Genomic DNA, 20,895 nt, shown 5'->3' with positions numbered 1-20,895 from the left:
CCATTGTCATTATGATTGTCCTTAACGAATGATATCAACCAATGAAACAAACACTGATGTGCCAGAGTATGTAGTTTCGAAGGTGTAAATTACGCTGAAAGTCCATCCAGACTGGGTATTGCATCCAAATATGAAGCGAGACGGATGGTAGGACAATTCGATTTCTACTCCTCATCCCATCAAGTTTGTACAGACTAACTCATCTTCCACTGACCAACAGGTTGTAGCCATTATCAATATGCATTGATGACCACGGCCTGTTAGAAGGATAAATTAGAAATGTTCGAAGAAAAGGAATGGGTTTACCGCAGAACGGACAGTTCAACATCCGACCGACTCTGCTCTACTCTTGTCCTACTACTACACTCTATTCTTGTGAAGTAATCTCAAACCAGGTAAAGATGAGATCCTGATGAGGTCTTCTTCCGGAGCAGGAAATCCACGCAAAACAAGGTTCTGCAATGGACACAGTCTATAATTTGCACTAGGCGCTTTGGACAAGTCCGACGTGTCTTCCGCTGGACATGACCGCGAAAGGATCATAGCGGTCATCTGTGAAAGCCATATATGGCCACCTTTCGCATAGCGCGCCTCGAAATTCGTGAGTTTTCGAAGAAGGTTCTCGGACCCGTCAAGGTAGTCAAATTTCAATCGATCAATGAACGGATTCCGAGGGTGCATAATAGGAGAAACTGGAATGAAGTTCTCGCCTCTGAAAACGGAACGAAGAACCGAGTCGAAGAAACTGAAAAGACCAGGTGCACGAGATTGTTGACCTGTTAGGATACGTCGGCGTAAACATTTGGATAGCGGCCATCCCAATCTCGAATCGCTAGCGAACGAAGCATCAGCCTATCCAGTAAAGGCTGACAACGTCCTTGAGTACCATTCTCCTGAATGCTAACCCGGCAGAGGCTATTTGCTTCTACGAAAGCCTCGGCTTTCTTTATATACAGAGGCGCGATTTCTTCGATAGTTTCTCCCGCCTGGTATAATATAGTGATATCGAAGGAAAGTTCTTCCCAAGTTCGGAAATGAGTTGCGGGGTAACTTTAGGAGTGGAATGTACGATCTCGAAAGACCGCAGAGATGTAATGTTCGAATTCGAAACCGGGCCTCCAAGGTGTGTACCTAGATATGTTTTGCGACCATCCAGTCGTATGTCGTTTTATCGTTGTCTTCGGGATAAGGATCAAGGTGGACCTCTACTGGGAGAGCACGACTCCGGGAAATCCACGCTTTAACCCCCTCACTCATGATCCTTGTTGCACCAAGATCGATGTCAAAGTAAATCCTAGTCCAGATTTGCGGAGTCGTTATAGCAGTATTTCTCCAAGCCACAGAGACACGGCAAAACCGACAGAGGGCGAGGACGTGATCCCGTGGATGATCCTCCGCGAAAAAGTGCCTGAGTGAAAATCTCCGAGAGGCTCTCCTGGGGAAGTTGGCCTATAGGTGAGACAAAGTTCACGAGAAAGTTGTATTTCGGGAGTTTCTTGGCTCTTTCTTCCAATATCGGTGTAATGCGAGCCTGGTATGCGCGTCTGAGGACGTTCAGCTGATCATAAAGACCACTGATATGATCTACCAGCCTATCAATTTCCGCGCCGAGGATGGAATGGTCATTCTCGCTCAGCCAGATCCAGAAGCTTTCGACAGAAGGCTGGGAAAGATATTGTGCCATGACTGGAGGAAAGAAAGAAGGACAGATTGAGACAAAGAACAAAGAGCAATTTTTGTGAGCGCACTTGTAGGAAAGCTGGTCACGTCCGACTGGTCAACAGAGGGATGTCTGTGCGCGAAAGAGGAAGAGCAATTCGGTGGATGGGACCCTACTGCTCCATATCTCGTGGCTTCGGTGTGAGTCGAGGAATCTTGAAGATGTAGCGGAGGAATTACGGGAAGGAGTGACTGTTGATGCATAGATTTCGAACGAGCTCCAGGTACTAGGCCTCAGTCTGAGGTAACTTCAATTCCTAGGGTATTTACTTGTATGACCCTCTTTTTTGTCTTCTTTAGACACTCCTTCCCTCTCTAGATCATCATTTGTCAAACCAAAATGTATACCCTTGAATGATATCAGCCATCACAAGCATGCACTGAGTCGTCTTCCTCTTCACCCTTCTTTGATATCTGATGCAAGGCGGGATTGGGAAGGAGTTGGTCTTCAAAGGCAGCTGAATTGACACAAAAGAGGAAAGGGGTCTCTTCAGGCTCTCGATACATTCGGCGGCAAAAGAAAGAGACTGCGGAGGAGGATGCGAACAGTTACCAAAAAAAGTATCAAAGGCGCGTGGGGCGGGTTGAAATTAATCTTATCAGCCCAATCATATCTAAAAGTTGCAGTCGACTCGGGCGCTTGTTGTTCTCCACATCATCTCCTCATCCTGCAACTCCTGCTCAATCAAGCATCTCGTCTCCAGTATCTGGAACTCCTCGTTGGACTCACAACAGCTCCTTCATGCACGACGGACATACGCCCCGCACCAGTCACCAGGCCGATCTCAAAGAGGTTATGCGTACAGAGCTCGGAGACCACACATGGCAGCTCCCTTTGGATCGCGTTGCGAGGATGTTATCTCCTAAAAACCGCAAAAATCCCCTAGATGACAAAGTTATTGACCATCTCGGCAACTACGCCTGTGTTTCTGATTCGCCCGGGTTCATGAAAATGTTGAAAAACACTGTGATGAAGCTCGGACCACAAGTAAAGGATATCCAATGGCCCAGCGGCCCCGACGAACGTCCGTTCTATACTCCACTAGCTCAGTTTCTAAACGCGTGTGTCTCCGTCTGCAAGGAAGAACTTACGGATGACGAACGCTACACCAAAGGTCCATTTCACGACCTCGAGTTCATTGTGTACGATAAGGAGACCCAGGATAGTGTGAATGGGGCGTCTCCTACGAAACCTCATCTAGTGGGAGGGAAAAAGCTTATGGCCTTCCCCGACAGTGACGACTGTAAGGTCAAATCCGCTCAGCTTTACTGGAATACACCTGACAAGAATGCGTCACCCATCTTGCTGCCTGTAGAAGTGAAGGACAACTGGATAGAATTGGTGTGTCAGGCCGCGACCTACGCGCGATGTCCGCTTCGGCAGTATTCATTGGTACTTGGATACAACCACAAGGAGGGCACCTTCAGGTTTCTTATCTTCTATCGCGGAGGCCTATCTGCCTCTCTTCCCCTCGATCTGCGTGACGAAAATTCACACGAATCTCTCCTTCATGTCTTCCTGTCTCTTCTCGATTGTTTTCATGCGGGAGATGCCGGTATGGCAGCGTGGTGCGTCAAGCTCCCAGTTGACAATTCTGATAAACCTGATTACATCGTCGCCAACATCAAGGAGGTTCTTCATGATGGTAATAGCTGTAGAGGTAGAGCAAGTCAGGTTACACGGATATCGTATAGCGTTCGAGAGGATGTCTCTACTTCACCTCTCCCAGTTGTGGCAACAACTCCTCTATTTCTAGTCATACAGTTGAGATGTTCAGCACGCGTCGCTAATGCTGAGGTTAAGAAGGGAGTCGAAGCACCTGCGAACTCTAAGAAGAGTTCTAGAAATCAGGTTGATTCGCGTACTCGATCAGAGACAAAGGCATCAAATATCCCTGACCCATCGACTCTCGCTATCACGCCGATTAGTGCATATGGGCCAACTCGAGATCTTGAAGATGTGAAGCAGGAGCTAATGATCTTGATGAAATCCTTGAATCCGCGTAGAGGCATAATTTCCCATGGATTGATGAAAGCTACATGGCCAAAACGCGATCTCGCTTCAGGTCGTTCCTCAGTCCCGGAAACGTGGATGCTCAATGTGTGTGGTGACAAGTTCGGAACTTGGCAGCATTATTATGATTTTCCAGCAAATCACTCACATGGAACCCGGACATCCAACGACATTTTTCTTCCAACCGAGATGGAATTAAAGAAAGGAGTGGCGGAATTTCATTGGGACCTTTTTTCTCTACACCAAAAGTATAGTACACCCTTGCCTGAATATCGAAGCCTTCGGTTTCACGTTGGGAAACTGATTGGAACCTCCCTGGTTTCCTCTCCCAGCCCGCTTGTGTTGTTTACAGCCATCCTCCACGCAATGCTAGGTCTGTGGCCATTTGCTCTGAAGGAAGACTATTACTGATTAACATTGCAGGATGGCTTACAATATGCCAGGAAGCGCTTCAACATCGAGATGTAAGTGTTGGGAATGTTCTGAGACTGGAAAACCCGGTCGAAATGCCACTTCCATGGCCATGTCTCGGGAAACTGAGATATTTCAAGGGCAGATAACAACAGACTTGAATTGGATTGAATTACGCGGAAATCGAACATGGAGAAAAGGAGACGTCGCCACTGTAGATTTTGTCTCTGTGCTTCAATCCGAGTCAATGGCCATCCTGGATATCGTCTCTGCTAAAAGTGTGCAATGGACCCATCGAGAAATCTTTATTAAGTGAACCTGGATCCCGGACTCTCTTCACTCATCGAATGAACTTGTCTCTGCTTAGTTCCGAGCCCAATAGCAGCTACCTATATGCTGTTTATAGTATCGGCAGCTTCATGTCTCTGCTTGACAAATATGGCGCCAATGCTGCTGAAAATGAGCATGTCCTGTTCAAAGTTGGGTGAGGAAGATGGTGAGCGTTTGAGGCAGGCCTCGAGCGAGCTTCCTGTCACACCGTATCCAAGCCCCTTAGTTGGTTTACTGTAAGAATGGTTTTGTGTTTTGCCTGCCGATTTTGAGTGATACATAGTGAATACAGTATCAAAAAGTAAAAGATCTCTTCCTCATGTACATTATTGAGAGCAGTCTGCAAAATATGATAATTGCATCGAAGGGTTGGAAGCGCATAATATGGAGAGTCAGTAAGAATGCCGTTTTATTCGGATTTACCTGGTTGGTTTCACTGTCCCCAGTTATTCAACTTGCTTTCATTCCAGTAAGAATACCATACAGACATCAAGAATCAAGTATATACAGTTGACAGAAAACGTCCGAGTTGTACAACAAAAAAAAAATTGCAATAGCACAGTGCCATTGCTTTTTGAAAAGGTAAAAAAATAAGCATTCGTAACTCTCACGCCCACAACGTCGCCAACAGCGCAATAAAACCCATGCCCATCGAAATTTGAACGTTTTGGGCATTATTTCCGGTGCTGCTAGGACTAGACGCACTGGATGCTGGGCTAGACGCTACGCTAGATGCAGGCGGTATGATAGTCCCAGAGGTGACAGTAGTTGAAGCACTCCCAGAACTCGTAACAGTCGTGGTGCTCGAAGCTCCCGAAGTGCTTGGGATGCTGAGACTGGTTCCACTGCCGCTGCTGATGCCCGAAGCGGTGAACGTCGCGGTGTCACTAGGTGTTCCAGTTGCAGAAAGTTGCACTAGGTGTAAGGGAAATCATAAGAACGTAAGTATACGTGTTGAACGTCAGCGAAAACAAGGATAGGGCACTCACTGGCCCCGCACTCTTGTGCCTGCAGCCCTTCCAACGTGGTTAAATCAGACGAAGAACACTCCGCCGTCAAGCAGGATAGAGCGTCCTGCTGGAATTGCGCACTTGTACATACGCAAGTGATGTTCGTGCTGTGACGAGAACGCGTGCCAGTGAATTTGTGCAACACATATGCACCCACAATTCGATTCGAACTTACAAGCTAACACAACCATCCTTCACCGCTGCCTGGGAAACGCACGCAGTGGCACATTGGGACAGGATTTGTGCTACAGCCAAGCCTGCGCAAAAGCTCAAACTGAGCATGAAAGACACCGTGAGTTTCATTTAGATCAGCTTCAATTTGCACTTGTCCAGATGAGGAGTTGGAATGGGAGTCTTTTTCGGAGAGTCCAGGCGAGCCCTATTTAAATGGGTCAGGACTTTCAATTACTACCGTGAATGGAAAGGAAGATGTCGAAAAACCGTCATTGAGGAGGTTCGAAGTCAAACATGATTACCGGTAGGTCAGGCGCACTTAGCCTTGTGACCAAAACACGTACGACCGGCAGGCAGGTAGACTTCGGAAAGACTAATTGATCGAGGAAAAAGGTGGATTAAACCAGGATTAAACCGGTCGGTCAATATGACTGACACTCAAGCCTCAGTACTCAGTCCTCAGGTAGACCGGCTCACAGATGAAAGAAAGTCTTGAGAAGACTCTATTTTCCAGACTGATTTGTCGTACGGTTGACTCCAATATCACTACTCCATACGAAGTAATTGCATTTCCATTTCGAATCGACTTCTTCACGAGGTCGCTCTGAACGACCTTTATCATATCCGGGTCCCACCGGCCTGAATTTTCAGTAGTGAGTGACCAGATAGAAAGAACAAACGCGATACAATAGCGAACTCACCTTGAACAGACCCAAAACGATCTACCTTTATTGACCCCAGGCTTGTTTACTCGAAACTCTTTCGCGACTTCGTTATGCACCAAGCACTTCGGGGGCTCTCGAGGTTTGAGGAGAGACTTCCAAGCTTCATGAGATGATGATATAGGTGATGATTGCGACGGCATTGAAGAGGAAGATGTTTGCGATAGCGAAAGTTGGATAGCTTGTCGTAAGTCCTCGTCAATATCTTCCTCCTCAACCTCTTGTATTGTTTGAGCCACGGGGTATTTGTCGTTTTTGTCATCGCTCGCTGTGAGGTCCACTATAACTTGTGTTCCTGTATCAGCGAGGTTGGCTATTGATTCGCTCCGCCTAGGTTTTATCTTCGACGTTATTGAATTTTTTGCTTTCGAATTGCTCGTGTCTCGGGTCGTAGGCGGAGCGACGAAGAAGCTAGAGAGTTTTGACTGTCCGGGTTTCTTCAGGTCCTTCACGTTTTGAACATCCCCTTTCGGTTTCTTCGGTTTGGTTTGAATAGCAGACGATGAGGATGAGGTGCCTGCAGTCGATGAAGAGGTGGAAGGAGGCGGTGTCTTCCTCTTCTTCAGTGAATTTGATCGCGAGGATGTGGAAGTCGGGGTGGAAGTGCCGGAAGATGTAGGAAATGAAGATACGGACGCGATCGATGTCAGCGAGGAGGAAATAGATACAGGCTGAGGGATAGTCGTATTATGCAAAGTGGACTCGCAGGAAGTCATTAACATTTTGACATCGGAATTATCAGAGTTGGTTGTTGGTGTCTATGTAGATTTCCAGTCAGCTCAGAAGATGTATCCAGGATGTATCTTGTTTCACAATACTTACAGCTTCGGCGGCAACAACTTTTGGTTTTATCTTGTCCCCCGCGGAACCGGTATTGAAAAAACTCGCCAGAAGGCGCTGCTTCCCCGAATACTCATCCCAAAATCTAGTTGCTAATCTCGGAGGTTCTCTGTCCGGTTTATCTGGGGTAGGGCATGACATAACATCTCGAAGTTTCAATGTGGAATTTCTTCCGCCGGACAACGAAATTTCGTCATGAAGGTCTATCCAAACTGGACAATGGTCACTTCCTTTGATAGTGGGTTCAATATCTGCCGCTTTGATCCAGGGCAGGAGACCGGGGGTAGCAAGAATGTAGTCAATACGGGTACCATAGTTACTGGCGCGAGCGGAAAGTTTTGTGTTCCAGCCTACTTTCATTAATAATGAGCGCAGAAATATCATCGAATTCGCTCACAGGTAAACATTCCTCGTCGTTCCGGGTAATATTTCCTGACGACATCAACGAAACATTTCTTTCCGCCCTCCAGTAGATCTCTCAACCATCGTCTTGCGTCATTCTCCATCCAAAAATACTCCTCGCTATCGCCACTAAATCCTTGCGCTATACCTCTCCGAACGATAATGTCACCTTCGCAATGGTCGATAACCGCTGCACATGCATTAATGTCGCCTAACAAAATGACTTCACGGCCTTCTCTGATGAGCGCGCGCACACGAGCTTCAAGTAAACGGTGAAACGCCATCTTGTAGTCGAGTCGACTAGTGTCTTCTGCGGAGGACCCGTCGTTAGGGCAGTACACGTTGATCAAGACAAATAAGCCAAAGTCCAGGGTAAGGACGCGTCCTTCGGCATCGAGGGACTTGATATCCGAAAACCCTAGCTCGCGGTCGTTGTAATCATAGGCTTCCGGGCGTGAGACACGTTCTTCATCCGAAGGCGGGGGCTTCAAATGAGGCTGCCGAAGTTTTCCCGTAAGTCCTTCTTCAGCTTTGAGAGCCGTCACACCAGAATTTTCTGCGGAAGGTCGGCGAGTGTAAGTGGCCACACCAGAGTATCCGTTCTTTGTGAGTGGGAAAGAGTAATACGCGTCGTACGATGGGGGAGCTGCGACTGGTGCAGGAAGAGCTGTCCGATTAGATTTAACCTCTGAAACAAAACTTCTGATTCAAGTTTGGCAGCAGCTCGTAGTACACATACCTTGAAAATTGATGATATCAGCATCCAGGTGGTCCAAAATTGCATCGTGGCTTTTCAGTGTATTCCAACTAGAATAGACACAGTGAGGGCATGATATTTTACTCGAATAGGAACATACGGGTGGTACTGCGGAATCGTTCGAATGCCATTCTGTAAGGGAGTCAGGCAATATTCCAGGCAAATTGAGGTACTCTCACAATGTTCCAGGTAAGGATACGCATATCTGAACGCCATTCCTTTTGGTAAGCAGTGCACCAGGTAAGACGCCCACGTGATCTTGGAAGCTCACATGTGTGGGAGTTTAAGGCTCCGATAGCAGTGCCGAATGAGTTCCACGAAATTCAATTTTTGTATGTAGGAAAATTTGATTCTTTTTAACAGTTCGCTCAAATTTTGTTGCTCCTCTATAGGAAAGAGCGAGCACTGGGATCGAGAAAACGAATGAGTTAGTCGGAGTAGAAAAAATCCCTACCCCATGGGCTATGAGACAGAGCTGTATACACGAATGAACGAAATCTTCGTGGTCGGACAGCGGCTAGCCAGGCTACCAAGTTCCAACGTGTACATAGCGTGTAACAGTGACCCATTTATCCAGATTTATCCGCACTTTTATCATTAGAAATTTTTATCAAGTACGCGACAATGTAAATAACATTGATCGCAATAATGTGGTCTCAAATTCACACAAAGGCCTCTGCGAAGGTTCATTTACATTTCGATCAAGGCAGAGCAAACACTTTCCTTCCCCGTTTCAATGCCGTTGTATTCTATCCTATCCTATCCTATCCGTTGTGTGTAACACTAATCCGATGTCGATGTTCCCGTTCCCGAGCCTTCTAAAGATCTGGATCCCTAACTGAATAGTACTCAGTCAATCGATGCACTTATCGACGCCATGCAAGATCTAAGGTCGTTTCCACAACGGCAGTACATAAGTGTATGCATACTCTGTATCACTGCTTGGTGAAGCTGTTACTTTACCAACCCCGTGTACCTTTGGGATGTATGTATGAAGGATTCTATGTGTTAAATTTGTCTCAACCGATGATTGCTCATATCTGGTAGTACTGGTAGTACGCTGAAACCAAATCAATAATCATTCAAGTTTTCCTTAAAATTTATGATAAGGATCTCTGTTCAGCACTGTCCTCGTCGATCGGGTCACGGTAAGTTCACAGCTGAACAGCTGCATCTTGCTATATGTACTGTACATCATAGCTCTTGTAAAAAATGAATATCAACCATGCTTGAGCGCAGAAGAAGGCGGGACCGAATGTCAGCCATACTCATAGCTTCGAATGAGTGGCCGTAAACCTTGCGGATATCGATGATCAAGTCTTCAACAAAATGATTGATTATAGGAAATATTAAGTAATTTGACTGGCGCGGTCCCATTCACAAGAGGCACCTGAGAGGCACCAGGGCAGATGAAAGACGGTGCTGGAGCGAAAAAAACCCAGCTTCGGTCTACATACAACGAAAGAATGTCACGAACCGTAACAAGTTATACTGAACGGAACGAATTGTACAGGGTACATTTGCAATATTTGTTCTACAGTCCATTTTGTTCCAAGTCCCCACCGTCCTGCTCGCAACGCACCACAACGAAACATGTACTAGTGGAGTAAGTGTGCAACACGCCCAATAGTACACTGTAGGTAAAACTACATTAGGGATGTAATGTAAGAATAATGTACAAGGATAATAGTAATTGCAGATTGTCGTACAAAAACGGTCCGTTAGCAGTAGTGGGGATGATGTATGATATCTATGGTATAAGTGTACGAAGTCCATTGAGTCCAATGTCCAAAGTCCAAAATAGTTCGGGGGTTAAAGTCCAAAGTCCAGGCAAAGTCCGGGATGATCGTCAATATTGTACGTGAAAGAGTCATGAACGAGCGTGAGGAAGGCGAATCCAGAGTCCAGATTGGTCCAAAGAATAAGGGTCCGAATATGATCAAGAAATCGAAAGGAATAAAAGATCAAAGTGATATGTTCTACAAATGGTAATACTCCCTGAGTTCAGTATAAGGAAAGATTGTATGTTCAAAGAAGAAGGTTCATCTGAGACATGTGAGGATGCCAAACCCACACGGGTGGCCGCAGATAAAATGACAAGTCCAAAGAAATAAGTGTCCGATGAGAAGTGGATCCGCGAGCCCGATTTCGATGACTGTCATTAAGCGACGTTTGAGGTAAGTGATAACTCAGCCATCCTTTTTTGTATCTTTGATATCGATATACCTTGGAGGATTATAATGGGACAAGCGTGCAGAAAACGAGTATGAGAGATTCATACCTAGTACGGGGAACCGTGCATTAAGAGTAGTCATGGCGTACAAGATAGTGGAGATGTCATTACGAACGTCCGTGCTAGTCATAGAGAGTGCCCAAGCAGATTCAATGTTGGTAATTTCACAGATGAGCCACTCGGCGACGGTTGTCCAACACGACTGTAAAAAGACATCAGTTTCGACCATGCACCGGCAGAAACATGACTCACTCCAATTATGGGATCGAGGTAATCATAATCTTGTTCGGAGATGAATTTTGTGATAGCGACGCAAGCTTTAGCAGCGGCGGAGCATTTGTCGTAGGTAACGGGATCATCTTGCGCGAATCTTTGATACAACATAAGTACAGAGACTTGTATTAACGTATGCACAACGATGAGTGTATGCTTCTCCTCGAGAATCGTAGCGTTCAGTTGATGTATCGGTAGTATTGTCGGTAGGAAACGGTTGATGGTAAGTTCCAGGACTTGAAATTCCTCAGGATAGGTGACTCCAGAGAGTCCTGGTAGAAGTTAGTGGATGTACAAGAAGGAGAATTGATTGAACGAACTGTATCTCCAACTTGCCGCTAGCTGGTCAGCACGCGAAAATATGGCAGATGCCTTGGCCCTCCAAGTCTGCATTGAAAATCCACCGGAAACGTCGCCCTGCAAGAACGTTTTCACCGTTGGAAAGCCATTGCTCACAGTTGCATTCCCCTGAAATCACAGCTCAGCCGTAGACGAATAAACATTACAAAGTAAACTTACAGATTCATAGTCAGTGATGTCTTGAGGCCAAGGACAGTCAATTGAAGTCCACGGGTCTTCAGAGTCGAGAGCTACACGCGGTTTTCGGAGGGCGACAGACCAACAAGAGTCTAAATTATAAACTTGCCAAAATGTCAGTACGCGTTCCCCGTCTTGGTAACCAGGTCGGATATGGTCCAGGTCAAGTCTTTCCCTAGACGAAGATGGGTTGTAGGAACCTTCGCCGGAGACCGCGGTCTGTAGACCACATTGGACAGCTAAAGCAGCTACTGCGCTAGCATGAAAGCTGCCCTCCACTAAACGTCCGTTCGCAAGGAAATAAAGCGACAAAAGGCATGAGGCCTGTATGACATCTAGAAGTTTATCTCCTTTACGAAGACCATCACGGACACCATCCAAGGCCTGTGACAAAAAGCTTTCTTCGTGCTGGCTTAAAGGCTTGGGCCTAGAAACAAAACAGGCCCAAAGGTAGATGGAATTCATAAGCGCTGGATGTCTTTGTTCGTCCGGTGACAAATTTAAGCTCTCCCTGAGGTGGCCCATATGTATACCAAGGCCACATTGGTGACGGTGAGGCGAGAAGATATCCAATCTACACAGAATTGTGTCAGAGAAAGCGGTTCAATGAGGGGAACACACTGACAAGATCGGACCGAGATCAAAAGAAGATTGATACGATCGCGGGCCTTCAAAGAAGATATCACTCATGAAAGGCGAAGGAGAGGGAGAGGAGACCTGGCAAAAGGAATTTGAAAATGAATGAAAATGAATGAAAAAAAACGTGAGCACTCACAGGAAGGTGTGTCCACGTTTCGGAAGGTGAGCTCTTAGATTCTATCGAAGTCAGGGGATGAGTTCGTGTATATTTTGTGTCAATGATGAGGGAAAACCATACCTGAAGGGTATGGGGAATGTGAGATCGATATCGGTGTGCTCCCAGCGGAATCATAGGACGAAGAGGATGACTCGGACATGGGAGGATGAGGATCGTGAAGCATCACAGCGGGAGAGATGTATTCCGGATCTTCCAGTTCACGTACTCGTTGTTGCAGCTGCTGAATGGTCTCGCGTAGGAGCTGTGTACGCGTCTTGCCTTTACCATCATCGTACTCACAACCGTCTGGTTTTTTAGCGTGTGTACATTGTTGGCAGGCCGGTCGATTTCCGTCGCATCTCTGTAAGAAATATGAGCGCGGGTCTTGGGGTTTACAGATGAGTAATCACCATTTTCCGTTTTCTGATAGTGTCGCGATCAGCAAATACAGCCGTGAAAACGGTATATGACTCACCTGCATCGTAAGCAAGCCTTCCCTCTTTGAAGGGTGCCTTTGTCGGTAAAAGTAGCTTTATTGGCCATTTTTAGCGGACTGCGGAGAAAGCTGTAGAAAGGGGAACAAATGCCGTGCCCGAGAGGACGCAAAAAAGGAGAAAGGAGAACGAAGACCGGAAACTACAAAGACAAAGGCAATTTTGCGAAACTCAGCATGAAAAAAAGCTGGGTTGAAGAAGGAAGCCTTTGGAACAAGAAGGAGGGCCCTGCATGTTGTCCCGACCTCGTATTAAAAGGAGAATCCGTGTTTTGGGCAGCACAGCCGATGTAAGCACGGGGTCAATTCCATTCAGGGAGTTTTGGATCGACATATAGATCTTGCCGCATGATGCCGCCGCTTATTGCTGATTTGTGACAATCCGATAGCGTGACCGCGTTGCTCCGGGGCTCATTCCTCTCTTTCTCCCTTCCCTGTTTCTTCCTGTACATTCGCTGCCTAAAACGAGAAACTGCAACGTTTAAAATTACTTCCCGGACCACGCCGTCACTTGACCTCTCAATTTGGACCATCTACCGCCGGACCAAGCCAAAACTAACAAACGGGCTTTTTACGCCGCTTCTTCATTGACAATGATTGACATTCGGTCCGAAGCGAGTTCATGCGTCTCTCACTATGTATGCAGGTAAAAGTAGCGCAGATTCCTATGTACTGCTACTATAATATAACAGCCCTCAAGCTCAAAACACCCTTCACTCTTCTAGGAACAGGATGCTCATAAACTTGTCTCTCGACTTCAGTCATCTTGACCGATCCGATATTATCTGATCATCCCTGATTCTCTATCTGACGCGGATCCGACATCGGCCAAAATATTAATATTCGTACTGATTCTGCCCTCAAAGTTTGCCCGAAAGGGCATCTCCAAAAGTCCAATCTTTTGTCAAATCCCGATTATTTCAACAGACGGGATAGCGGTTATGCTGGGAGGGCGGCATCAAGAACACGGCGTTTTTTGCCCACCCCAGGAAAAAAGGAACTCTCTCATCAAACTTGCCATTTATGTACCGCGTTCTTGGCTGCCTGATCTCCCCAGGTCAAATACAAAAAGATAAGCGACTACATATGCATATTCCTTCAAGATTCTAGATTCTGGATGAAAAAAATCAATCGATTCTTTGAACCCACCCAGAACTCACCCGATCAGTTGTACCTCATAATTCCCTACCATTCCGCCCTCACCCTGGGTGACTCGAGTCTTTCTCCCATCCAGTCTCCATCTGTCCTCGGCTCTTTACCGTATGAACAAAAAGAGCGGACAAGTTTCAGAAGGGATCGGAATGGAAAAGTCTCGACAATCGCTCCGACTCGAGCTGAAAAATGCCGTGGAGGCTTAGGCAGGCAACGACGGAACTTCCGTAAGCGAATCGGGCACATGTATGTACCTGGAATTGCTAAAAGAAAGGATATCTGCGAAGACATACGAGCAACTACAGTGCATACGATCCGAACGAACTACTTCACCGCTTACAACTTTACTCAGGACACTATTAGAAGCTTGTGGCTAATATACATGTATTGACCGTTACGCAGTTAAACATATGGTTAGTTGTGTCTTCTATCCATTATAGCTGAAACGTTGGTGCGCTTACTTGAATAACTTCAAAAGTTCGAATCCAAATAAGCCTCAACACATTCAATGCCTCGCCACTGCATCATCGGAAGTGACTTCCTCCGCTTTGCCAAGGGTTAGAACCCTTTCGGAACGTTGCTTCAGCAATACAAGAGTGTACAAGCGGGGTCGGGTGTGTGTAAAGGGCTGATGCTGGACCCACTATTAGCAGTGATATCTTTTGCTTAAATCTACCTCACTGCGCCTAACTCCACCTCCACTTGTTCTCAGTGAATCGTCGGCGATCAGTTCTCGGGGAGTGAAGAATGGTCAGGAATCGACACATAGGTGTTTATCACCCAGTCCGTTATTCCTGTGTAATGGCACCCAGATGGCACCTGAATATCAGGATACGATTACTCACCATACAAAAAGTCCTTGGCTTCTTTATCCAACTTTTATCTCGACCAGCTCTTACTCTTTTCATACCCTGTACCGGTCTCAATCTCAGTCCCTTGAACCTCAAGCCAGTGAGGGGTCAAACCCCTCGAACGGGTCAACCTCCGAAGTCTTCGTTGAACATGCCGCTCTAATTCCTCGCAGTTTGCGATGTCAAGTCCTACGAAGTGCGAAAGGAGAATTGTACTCTCACCGCTCAGATATTTTGCTTTGTGTATATGGTTCATCAGAGGTCCGTTGCTCTATATTGTGAACTTTCAGTACCTCCTTAATGAAACACTGACATACTGTATCTAGTATTTTTCATAAAACACAAGAATTGCTTGCATCGGATGAGCGAAGGGCTCGGAGCAATCGTGCACTTCAAGTTGAGCGAAGGACTCGGGACATCCGTGAACATTTGTGGTGCACAGGCCGCGCTCTGCGGCTCGGTGAATAGAAAGCCAAATCAGTAATAGTCGATACATGTCAAACATGCAGTATGGGCACAATAGTACTAGGTATGTAGTATGTTCATTTTGCATAGCACCCCAGGGAATGGGTTAGAATTGATTGGACTTATCCGACGTGAAATTCAGCGTTTCCATCTGGATTTGAGAGGCTACTGTCGACCACGCCGAGAACATGCTGCCCGCCTTCAATCCGACTGGATTGTTGTACTCGATTGCAACCTGGCAAAAGACTCTCAAGATACTCTAGTCGGATCTAGGCTAGACTCACCTTCACAATACAATACTCTAGAGTGATTCTCGGTTTATAAGAGTGCAGATGCCTGGCAGCCTGGGGTTCAACATAAGTATGGTTTCCTTGAGCCTATATATGACGCTTGCCGCTCACCGGCCGCGCACGGTCTATAGGCAGTTCTTGCTGTGCCCACCACCTTCCCCACTAGCGCGCTACCCCCCGCCACTAAGTATTTTTATAAATGTAAGCTTAATATCATCTCTCATGTGGCTGAGTAATTGTAACATGGTTCTAGGATCAAGTATAATTACCATTACCCTCATGAGGTGCTATACGTTGTTCGAGCCTTATAGCTCACCAGAACACTGGCATTTACTAAGGGCACACTACCAGCGAGAGATTAAACGACTGTCGCATATAGACGATGCAATCAACAAGGAAACAGATCCGGAGTCCTCGACAATGCCGAATACCTTGGAGTGTACGTCATCTTACTCGTCTACATAGTCACTTCATGAGCTTGATGTACTGTCTAAAGATATAGTTTAGTTGGCCATCGTCATTAGGCTATTCCCGAACCTTGAAGCAAGCGCAGTCGTAGTCTTACTACCCATTTGACCTTGCAACTACATCACAAAAATCTAAAAGGAAAAATTCGTAGAAAATTGCTCTGTCAAAACAAAAGCCACTGTCCGCCACTGTCTTAACAATGTTGAGATGTTGACGTCTTCAAAGGGTAACGATATTCTCGGCCGCGGGTTAAGTAAGGGGAAGGAAGTGAAAGGAAGTGGAGTACGCAACCTTCTTCTGAGCTATTTCCGAGTTAATCTCGCCTGGTATAAAGAGGTCGGTTTTTACTGTGATCATCTATTCGAGGGCCCTTCAAGTATCAATCATGCACTCATTGATCTTCTTGCCCTTGCTCATTCTCTTATCAAGCTTGTCTTTTGTTCAAGGTGTGTTCGAATACAGTGACTTCAAGTTGCATCACATTGGTCTGATCAATGGAATGACTCTCGAATCAGGCAATTCTAGCAGCCCTTTCATTTTCGAGCGCCTCGACGTCAATAATACTGCGCTCCTCATCGTCGATCACCAAGTTGGCCTTGTACCTCTAGTTCGTGACTATCAGCCAGATGAGTTTAGAAACAACCTTCTCGCCCATGCTGCCATCGGAAATGTGTTCAATCTACCGACGGTTCTTTCCTCCACCTCGGAGACAGGTAAGCAGAGACTGTGAGATGAACACGGAGTGTGAGTTTATTGACGTTGATATTTCATTTACAGGACCCAATGGACCCCTCATTCCCGAAATCGTTGCAATGCATCCGACCGCCCCATATATCAAGCGACAGGGAGTCATTGATGCTTGGGATGACCCAAACTTCCGTGCAGCCGTTCAAGCAACTGGGAAGCAGCAACTCATCCTTGCTGGTATCACAACTGATGTTCGTAGTCTTGAAAGTTCTGTCAAACAAAATTCCTCACGCGTATTGAATTGAATAGGTTTGCGCTACCTTCTTAGCCCTCTCCCTCCGTCAAGAAGGATACAGTGTATTTGTCAATGCTCAAGCATCTGGCGCCGCGTCCGCTGTAGTCGCAGAAGATGCCAAGGCACGCATGCGCGATGCCGGTGTCTACGTCGTTTCCCCATACGCTATAGTTTCGGATTTGCTCAGGACTTGGGCGAATAATTCCTACAACGTACAGACGATAGGATGGGATTTTGCGTGAGTGTTATTTTCGCTCACAAATCGTCGAAACTCAACATGCTACTCTCCAGGTACTGGTCCCTCCGTGGTTTCATGACGGATGCCCATGCTGCCGCTATAAAAAATGGCACACTCGTTCCAGGAGAATTGGACTTCAACTAGATAGACGAACTTGTAGGATGTAATATTCCAGTTTCGGAAATGATTACTGGCAATGCCATAAAGCGCAAAGAAATTGTCATTTAAGAGGAATAGCCGCCCGAGCCCAAACGCGTTAAGATGATCGGCTCCATAACGTTTCCTACTTGAGTGAAATAGAACTTAAAGTCAAGATATTATTCAATTGTTGCACATTTTAGAAGACGGCTTATGTAGTGTGATGTTGGAAAATGTTCTGCATAGCGACCCATGCCTTCATTTATAATTAAGTACCACTCTATAAACAAACCGACACCTATATGCACATACATACTTAGAATACATCATAGATCGTTTATCCAAATGCCAAATTCCGCTTCCTACTATTCACGTACCCCAGAACCTACAAGAACAGGCTCGGCACTACACCCAATAATATGAACCCGTTCAAGACCATGCCCGACATTCTTTTGAACGATCTCAAACTTCCGTTACCTATTTGGAAGAAACCTTTAGAAAGAAACAGCCAGCGACGAGATTCAGGACATACTTGAACTCGAACTCGAACTCGAGCCCGAATCCGCATTTCCAGTTGTAGTTCCTGCAACAGTCGAGGTTGAGGGCGAAGGGAGAATGGATATTGAAGAAATCGAAGAGATCGATGCAGTAGAGAAATGCGCACCAGAAGTGGCAGACGGAAGTGCAGAAGTAGTGGTAAGCGCAGCACTTGACCCAGCCAAAGCTGAAGAGGGAGAAGAAACTGTACCTGATCCCCCGGCTGAAGTTGATAATTGCGCGAATCCAATGGCGGGTGTATCGCTACTCGAAGAGGCGGTACCGCGAAGGACGGTGTAGACATTTTTCTGAACGAGGTGAGTATGCGGTGAGGGCTATGATTAGCTGTACTTACTAAAAATACATCACCCACAACCCAGGTGGGATTGCCTGAATTCTCAGGGATGTTGCTGCCTAAGCTCAAATCGAATATGCCTCCGAGACAGTCACTTGAGTCCTTTGACACTGGCCCCAAGTTCATATCAGCAGAGGATATTGGCCAAGCAGTACCGCCAAACGAGATTGTTGTGTTCAAACTCGTGCTACAAGCTGTCAGGGTAATAAGGCGGTAGATGAGGACGAGAAAAGAGAAAAGCTGGAAGTCGTCTTACGGAAACTAAAAAACCCTTGCTGCCCTTCCACTGTCGACGAGCCTTCTATACTTGAGTAGAAATTTTGTACCGCATCAGTAGGGCCACCAATGAGAGTAGTGCCAGTGTCGATGGCAGAAAGTTGGGAAGAGGATCCGAGGGAGACAGATTTCGATTGCACAGTCAGCGCTGTAACAAATAGAAAGTAAGCGAACGAAAACAAATACAGGTAGATAAATTTGCTGAGAGAAGGAAAAAAAGTCACACCATTCATGTTTAGCAACCAGAAGCTGGGTGTTCCTTGTGTGTCCAAGAACTCTACGTTGCCTGAGAATAGACTCGTATTTGTTCCGCCCAAAGTAAAAACTCCACCAGGGACTTCAGTGTCACCGTCCACAGTAGTGGTTGAACCTGGGGTTGGAGCAAGGGGAGATAGAGTTCAAAAATTTATTTTTAGCATTGGCAAGATGGACAGGGAAGATCTACTCACTCGAACTACTCTCCCTTGCCAACCAGAATGACATTTCCGGACTACTCAAATCCCCTGCGTTCACCAGCGCCTGCCAGAAGGGCGTACTGTCGGTGCTCGCTATTGCTTCGAAGCCCAGACCCATGATTCCAGAAACAGGACCGTCGAGGAGCCCACTAGTCAGCTCGTCGGCGAGAACTATACACACCAGGCACCTGATCTTCAATGCAGTTACACCAAGGGAGTTTGAGATATACGTACGAAACGTCTGACCCTGTACCGTGAACCCACCCAGCTCTACCGTTTCTTGTGCAAGTGCACCCGCGACAGCACCTGAACCGTACTGAATAGTTGTCTGACCTCCTTCTGTTCAGTTATTAAACAGTTTGTATCACATAGTTATCACAAACAAACGAGGAAACTAACTTGACGATGAAGATGATGAGGACGACGACTTGAACGATGATGATTTTGATGAGTCAAATGTTGGTGTCTGTTCATCGCAGCTCTGGCACCCACTGCCGGTGACCCAGAGATCAGATGATCCTGTATCAAGCACAACACTCATGGATTGACCCCTACAAACCACAGGTTTAAGTTACAAAGATCTCGTCAATGAAGAGATTTTGCAGAGATGATTGAAGGCGAGCAGTCTGCAACGAGTGCAGAAATGCAGGTGCTTAACTGAGCTAACCAAGCGGCCACAAGCATTTTGTGAATGAGACGGTGTGCTCGGGAAGCATAGCATTAACATTAGCTGAGAAACCAGCAAAAAAAAAGAACAGACTGCTGCGCAACGTGGTGGAAGACAGGTGCAGATGATGCGATCCGGATGACGAATAAAGCGTTGAAGTAGGATAAACTCACGGTGTCCCGATGGATAATGTAGCAAAATAACTTGCGTCGTCGTCCTGTAAATAACGTCGATTGTGAATAATCCATTTTGCCCCAGGAAATATAGAAGACCTACTTGATTAATTATACTAATCCCAGCACTACTCGCGCGTTTACCTAACCTTGCGCTGATACTTGCGCCATTTCTTTTCTTACTGCTACCACTGGTGGGGAACCCATACTTGGCCCTGACTCGATCCGCAGCAGCAGCATAATAGTGGACATCACGGGGCGCCGACCTCTTGCGATGGACCGGAATGTGGAGAGGGTCTGCAGTAACCCCAGAGGTGGTGAAAATAAGTAAAAGTTGTATCAGAGAAAATGCACTGAGAGACAAAGAAATTCGTGTCATGGCGTTGTCGTGGAAGAGTAGAAAGAACTGCTTGCTGTACCAGCTCAGTTAATAAAGGGCGTGGACAAAGTTCATTTCCCATACTTCCGGTTGGGAGATGAGAAGGTGATGATGTCATCATCAAATTCAATCACGTTGTCACTGGTGTGTCACGATCTGTTACCTCGGTACCTGGTGTGACGGACCGATAACTTCCATCACCTTCTAGACTAAGAGCTACTAAGAGGTAAAGAATTATTCAGCTGCGCCCGTAAAGATTAACATTTTCGAAACTTGGTAATGGTATACCAGCACGGCTTGCTAGAATGAGCGAAGCTCCCTCCAATCTCGCTCTCATCTCAGTAGGCTACCGCACACTACATGTTAATCAAACCGTCATGGATCGACGTGTTGCTTGTTGTACCTACCTCGAGCACTGCCAATCTGATATCATAACTGGATAGTTGGCTTCGACTTCCCTCTAGTAGTGAGTGCCCCAGCTCTCAAACACCATTAGTAAGTTCTTCGAGTAGTTCCCCGAACCTTGATACGAAATCCAGGACTTCGTCGACCATCCGACAAGATACAGTACCTGTGTGTATGCGAACGTTTTCATCCAAGTACTTGCACAGCATATGCATGTAATCTCGTTCGGCGCGGCGCGATTCGACTACGCATCATTCGAGTTTGAACGCCCCTTTGGCAACATTGACAACGACAACCGTTGTGGAACTGAGGTCAGTAGCGAGTAAGTAGGTATCAGAACTTGTTCATTTCAG

At 46.4% G+C, this 20,895-nt stretch overlaps 7 protein-coding genes across 7 annotated transcripts; 2 read left to right on the top strand and 5 right to left on the bottom strand.

Annotated features, from left to right (window-relative positions):
* Positions 1 to 1,294: 1,294 nt before the first annotated feature.
* On the bottom strand, positions 1,295 to 1,923 carry C8R40DRAFT_1173173 (uncharacterized protein; the record flags this gene model as incomplete). The annotated part of the gene is made up of 2 exons (XM_046231977.1): positions 1,295 to 1,686; positions 1,749 to 1,923. 2 exons carry the CDS (start codon positions 1,921 to 1,923, stop codon positions 1,295 to 1,297), a joined length of 567 nt encoding a protein of 188 aa, XP_046083870.1.
* Positions 1,924 to 2,073: 150 nt separating this feature from the next.
* Positions 2,074 to 4,413, top strand: C8R40DRAFT_418697 (uncharacterized protein). The gene is made up of 2 exons (XM_046235013.1): positions 2,074 to 4,106; positions 4,157 to 4,413. The coding sequence occupies exons 1-2, from the start codon at positions 2,462 to 2,464 to the stop codon at positions 4,291 to 4,293; spliced, it is 1,782 nt and encodes a 593-aa protein (XP_046083869.1). The 5' UTR covers positions 2,074 to 2,461; the 3' UTR covers positions 4,294 to 4,413.
* Positions 4,414 to 5,269: 856 nt separating this feature from the next.
* C8R40DRAFT_418637 (uncharacterized protein) lies at positions 5,270 to 5,974 on the bottom strand. Its single transcript, XM_046235012.1, has 2 exons — positions 5,660 to 5,974; positions 5,270 to 5,591 (listed from the first exon to the last, which is right to left on the bottom strand). Exons 1-2 carry the CDS (start codon positions 5,785 to 5,787, stop codon positions 5,390 to 5,392), a joined length of 330 nt encoding a protein of 109 aa, XP_046083868.1. The 5' UTR covers positions 5,788 to 5,974; the 3' UTR covers positions 5,270 to 5,389.
* Positions 5,975 to 8,625, bottom strand: C8R40DRAFT_418613 (Endonuclease/exonuclease/phosphatase). Its single transcript, XM_046235011.1, has 7 exons — positions 8,559 to 8,625; positions 8,480 to 8,511; positions 8,362 to 8,429; positions 7,618 to 8,310; positions 7,203 to 7,570; positions 6,360 to 7,138; positions 5,975 to 6,297 (listed from the first exon to the last, which is right to left on the bottom strand). Exons 1-7 carry the CDS (start codon positions 8,580 to 8,582, stop codon positions 6,162 to 6,164), a joined length of 2,100 nt encoding a protein of 699 aa, XP_046083867.1. The 5' UTR covers positions 8,583 to 8,625; the 3' UTR covers positions 5,975 to 6,161.
* Positions 8,626 to 10,568: 1,943 nt separating this feature from the next.
* C8R40DRAFT_1051418 (uncharacterized protein) lies at positions 10,569 to 12,761 on the bottom strand (the record flags this gene model as incomplete). The annotated part of the gene is made up of 9 exons (XM_046224704.1): positions 10,569 to 10,814; positions 10,865 to 11,157; positions 11,206 to 11,353; positions 11,405 to 11,996; positions 12,048 to 12,139; positions 12,198 to 12,230; positions 12,295 to 12,579; positions 12,629 to 12,641; positions 12,694 to 12,761. The coding sequence occupies 9 exons, from the start codon at positions 12,759 to 12,761 to the stop codon at positions 10,569 to 10,571; spliced, it is 1,770 nt and encodes a 589-aa protein (XP_046083866.1).
* Positions 12,762 to 16,436: 3,675 nt separating this feature from the next.
* C8R40DRAFT_1051494 (Isochorismatase hydrolase) lies at positions 16,437 to 17,301 on the top strand (the record flags this gene model as incomplete). Its single annotated transcript, XM_046224708.1, has 4 exons — positions 16,437 to 16,650; positions 16,715 to 16,875; positions 16,934 to 17,157; positions 17,211 to 17,301. 4 exons carry the CDS (start codon positions 16,437 to 16,439, stop codon positions 17,299 to 17,301), a joined length of 690 nt encoding a protein of 229 aa, XP_046083865.1.
* Positions 17,302 to 17,444: 143 nt separating this feature from the next.
* C8R40DRAFT_1115568 (aspartic peptidase domain-containing protein) lies at positions 17,445 to 20,241 on the bottom strand. The gene is made up of 11 exons (XM_046228566.1): positions 19,862 to 20,241; positions 19,759 to 19,802; positions 19,318 to 19,469; positions 19,153 to 19,257; positions 18,913 to 19,089; positions 18,690 to 18,833; positions 18,444 to 18,611; positions 18,188 to 18,381; positions 18,044 to 18,140; positions 17,828 to 17,878; positions 17,445 to 17,772 (listed from the first exon to the last, which is right to left on the bottom strand). Exons 1-11 carry the CDS (start codon positions 20,135 to 20,137, stop codon positions 17,681 to 17,683), a joined length of 1,500 nt encoding a protein of 499 aa, XP_046083864.1. The 5' UTR covers positions 20,138 to 20,241; the 3' UTR covers positions 17,445 to 17,680.
* Positions 20,242 to 20,895: the final 654 nt, after the last annotated feature.

The sequence above is a fragment of the Lentinula edodes genome, assembly GCF_021015755.1.
Source record: "Lentinula edodes strain Le(Bin) 0899 ss11 chromosome Unknown C8R40scaffold_29, whole genome shotgun sequence".
NCBI lineage: Eukaryota > Fungi > Basidiomycota > Agaricomycetes > Agaricales > Omphalotaceae > Lentinula > Lentinula edodes.
Note: the sequence above shows the minus strand (reverse complement) of the source record. Positions and strands in the feature narration are given on the sequence as shown.

Excerpts from the sequence above, each read along its gene's own strand:
- C8R40DRAFT_418697 (XM_046235013.1), top strand. The coding sequence starts at position 2,462 with ATGCACGACGGACATACGCCCCGCACCAGTCACCAGGCCGATCTCAAA. Across the intron at positions 4,107-4,156 it reads CATCCTCCACGCAATGCTAG|GATGGCTTACAATATGCCAG; the intron begins GTCTGTGGCCAT and ends TTAACATTGCAG.
- C8R40DRAFT_418637 (XM_046235012.1), bottom strand. The coding sequence starts at position 5,787 with ATGAAACTCACGGTGTCTTTCATGCTCAGTTTGAGCTTTTGCGCAGGC. Across the intron at positions 5,592-5,659 it reads AAGGATGGTTGTGTTAGCTT|CACGAACATCACTTGCGTAT; the intron begins GTAAGTTCGAAT and ends TTCTCGTCACAG.
- C8R40DRAFT_418613 (XM_046235011.1), bottom strand. The coding sequence starts at position 8,582 with ATGCGTATCCTTACCTGGAACATT. Across the intron at positions 8,430-8,479 it reads ACGATTCCGCAGTACCACCC|TTGGAATACACTGAAAAGCC; the intron begins GTATGTTCCTAT and ends TGTCTATTCTAG. Across the intron at positions 8,311-8,361 it reads TGATATCATCAATTTTCAAG|AGGTTAAATCTAATCGGACA; the intron begins GTATGTGTACTA and ends GTTTTGTTTCAG.
- C8R40DRAFT_1115568 (XM_046228566.1), bottom strand. The coding sequence starts at position 20,137 with ATGACACGAATTTCTTTGTCTCTCAGTGCATTTTCTCTGATACAACTT. Across the intron at positions 19,803-19,861 it reads GGATTAGTATAATTAATCAA|GACGACGACGCAAGTTATTT; the intron begins GTAGGTCTTCTA and ends CGTTATTTACAG. Across the intron at positions 18,612-18,689 it reads CTGGTTGCTAAACATGAATG|CGCTGACTGTGCAATCGAAA; the intron begins GTGTGACTTTTT and ends TATTTGTTACAG.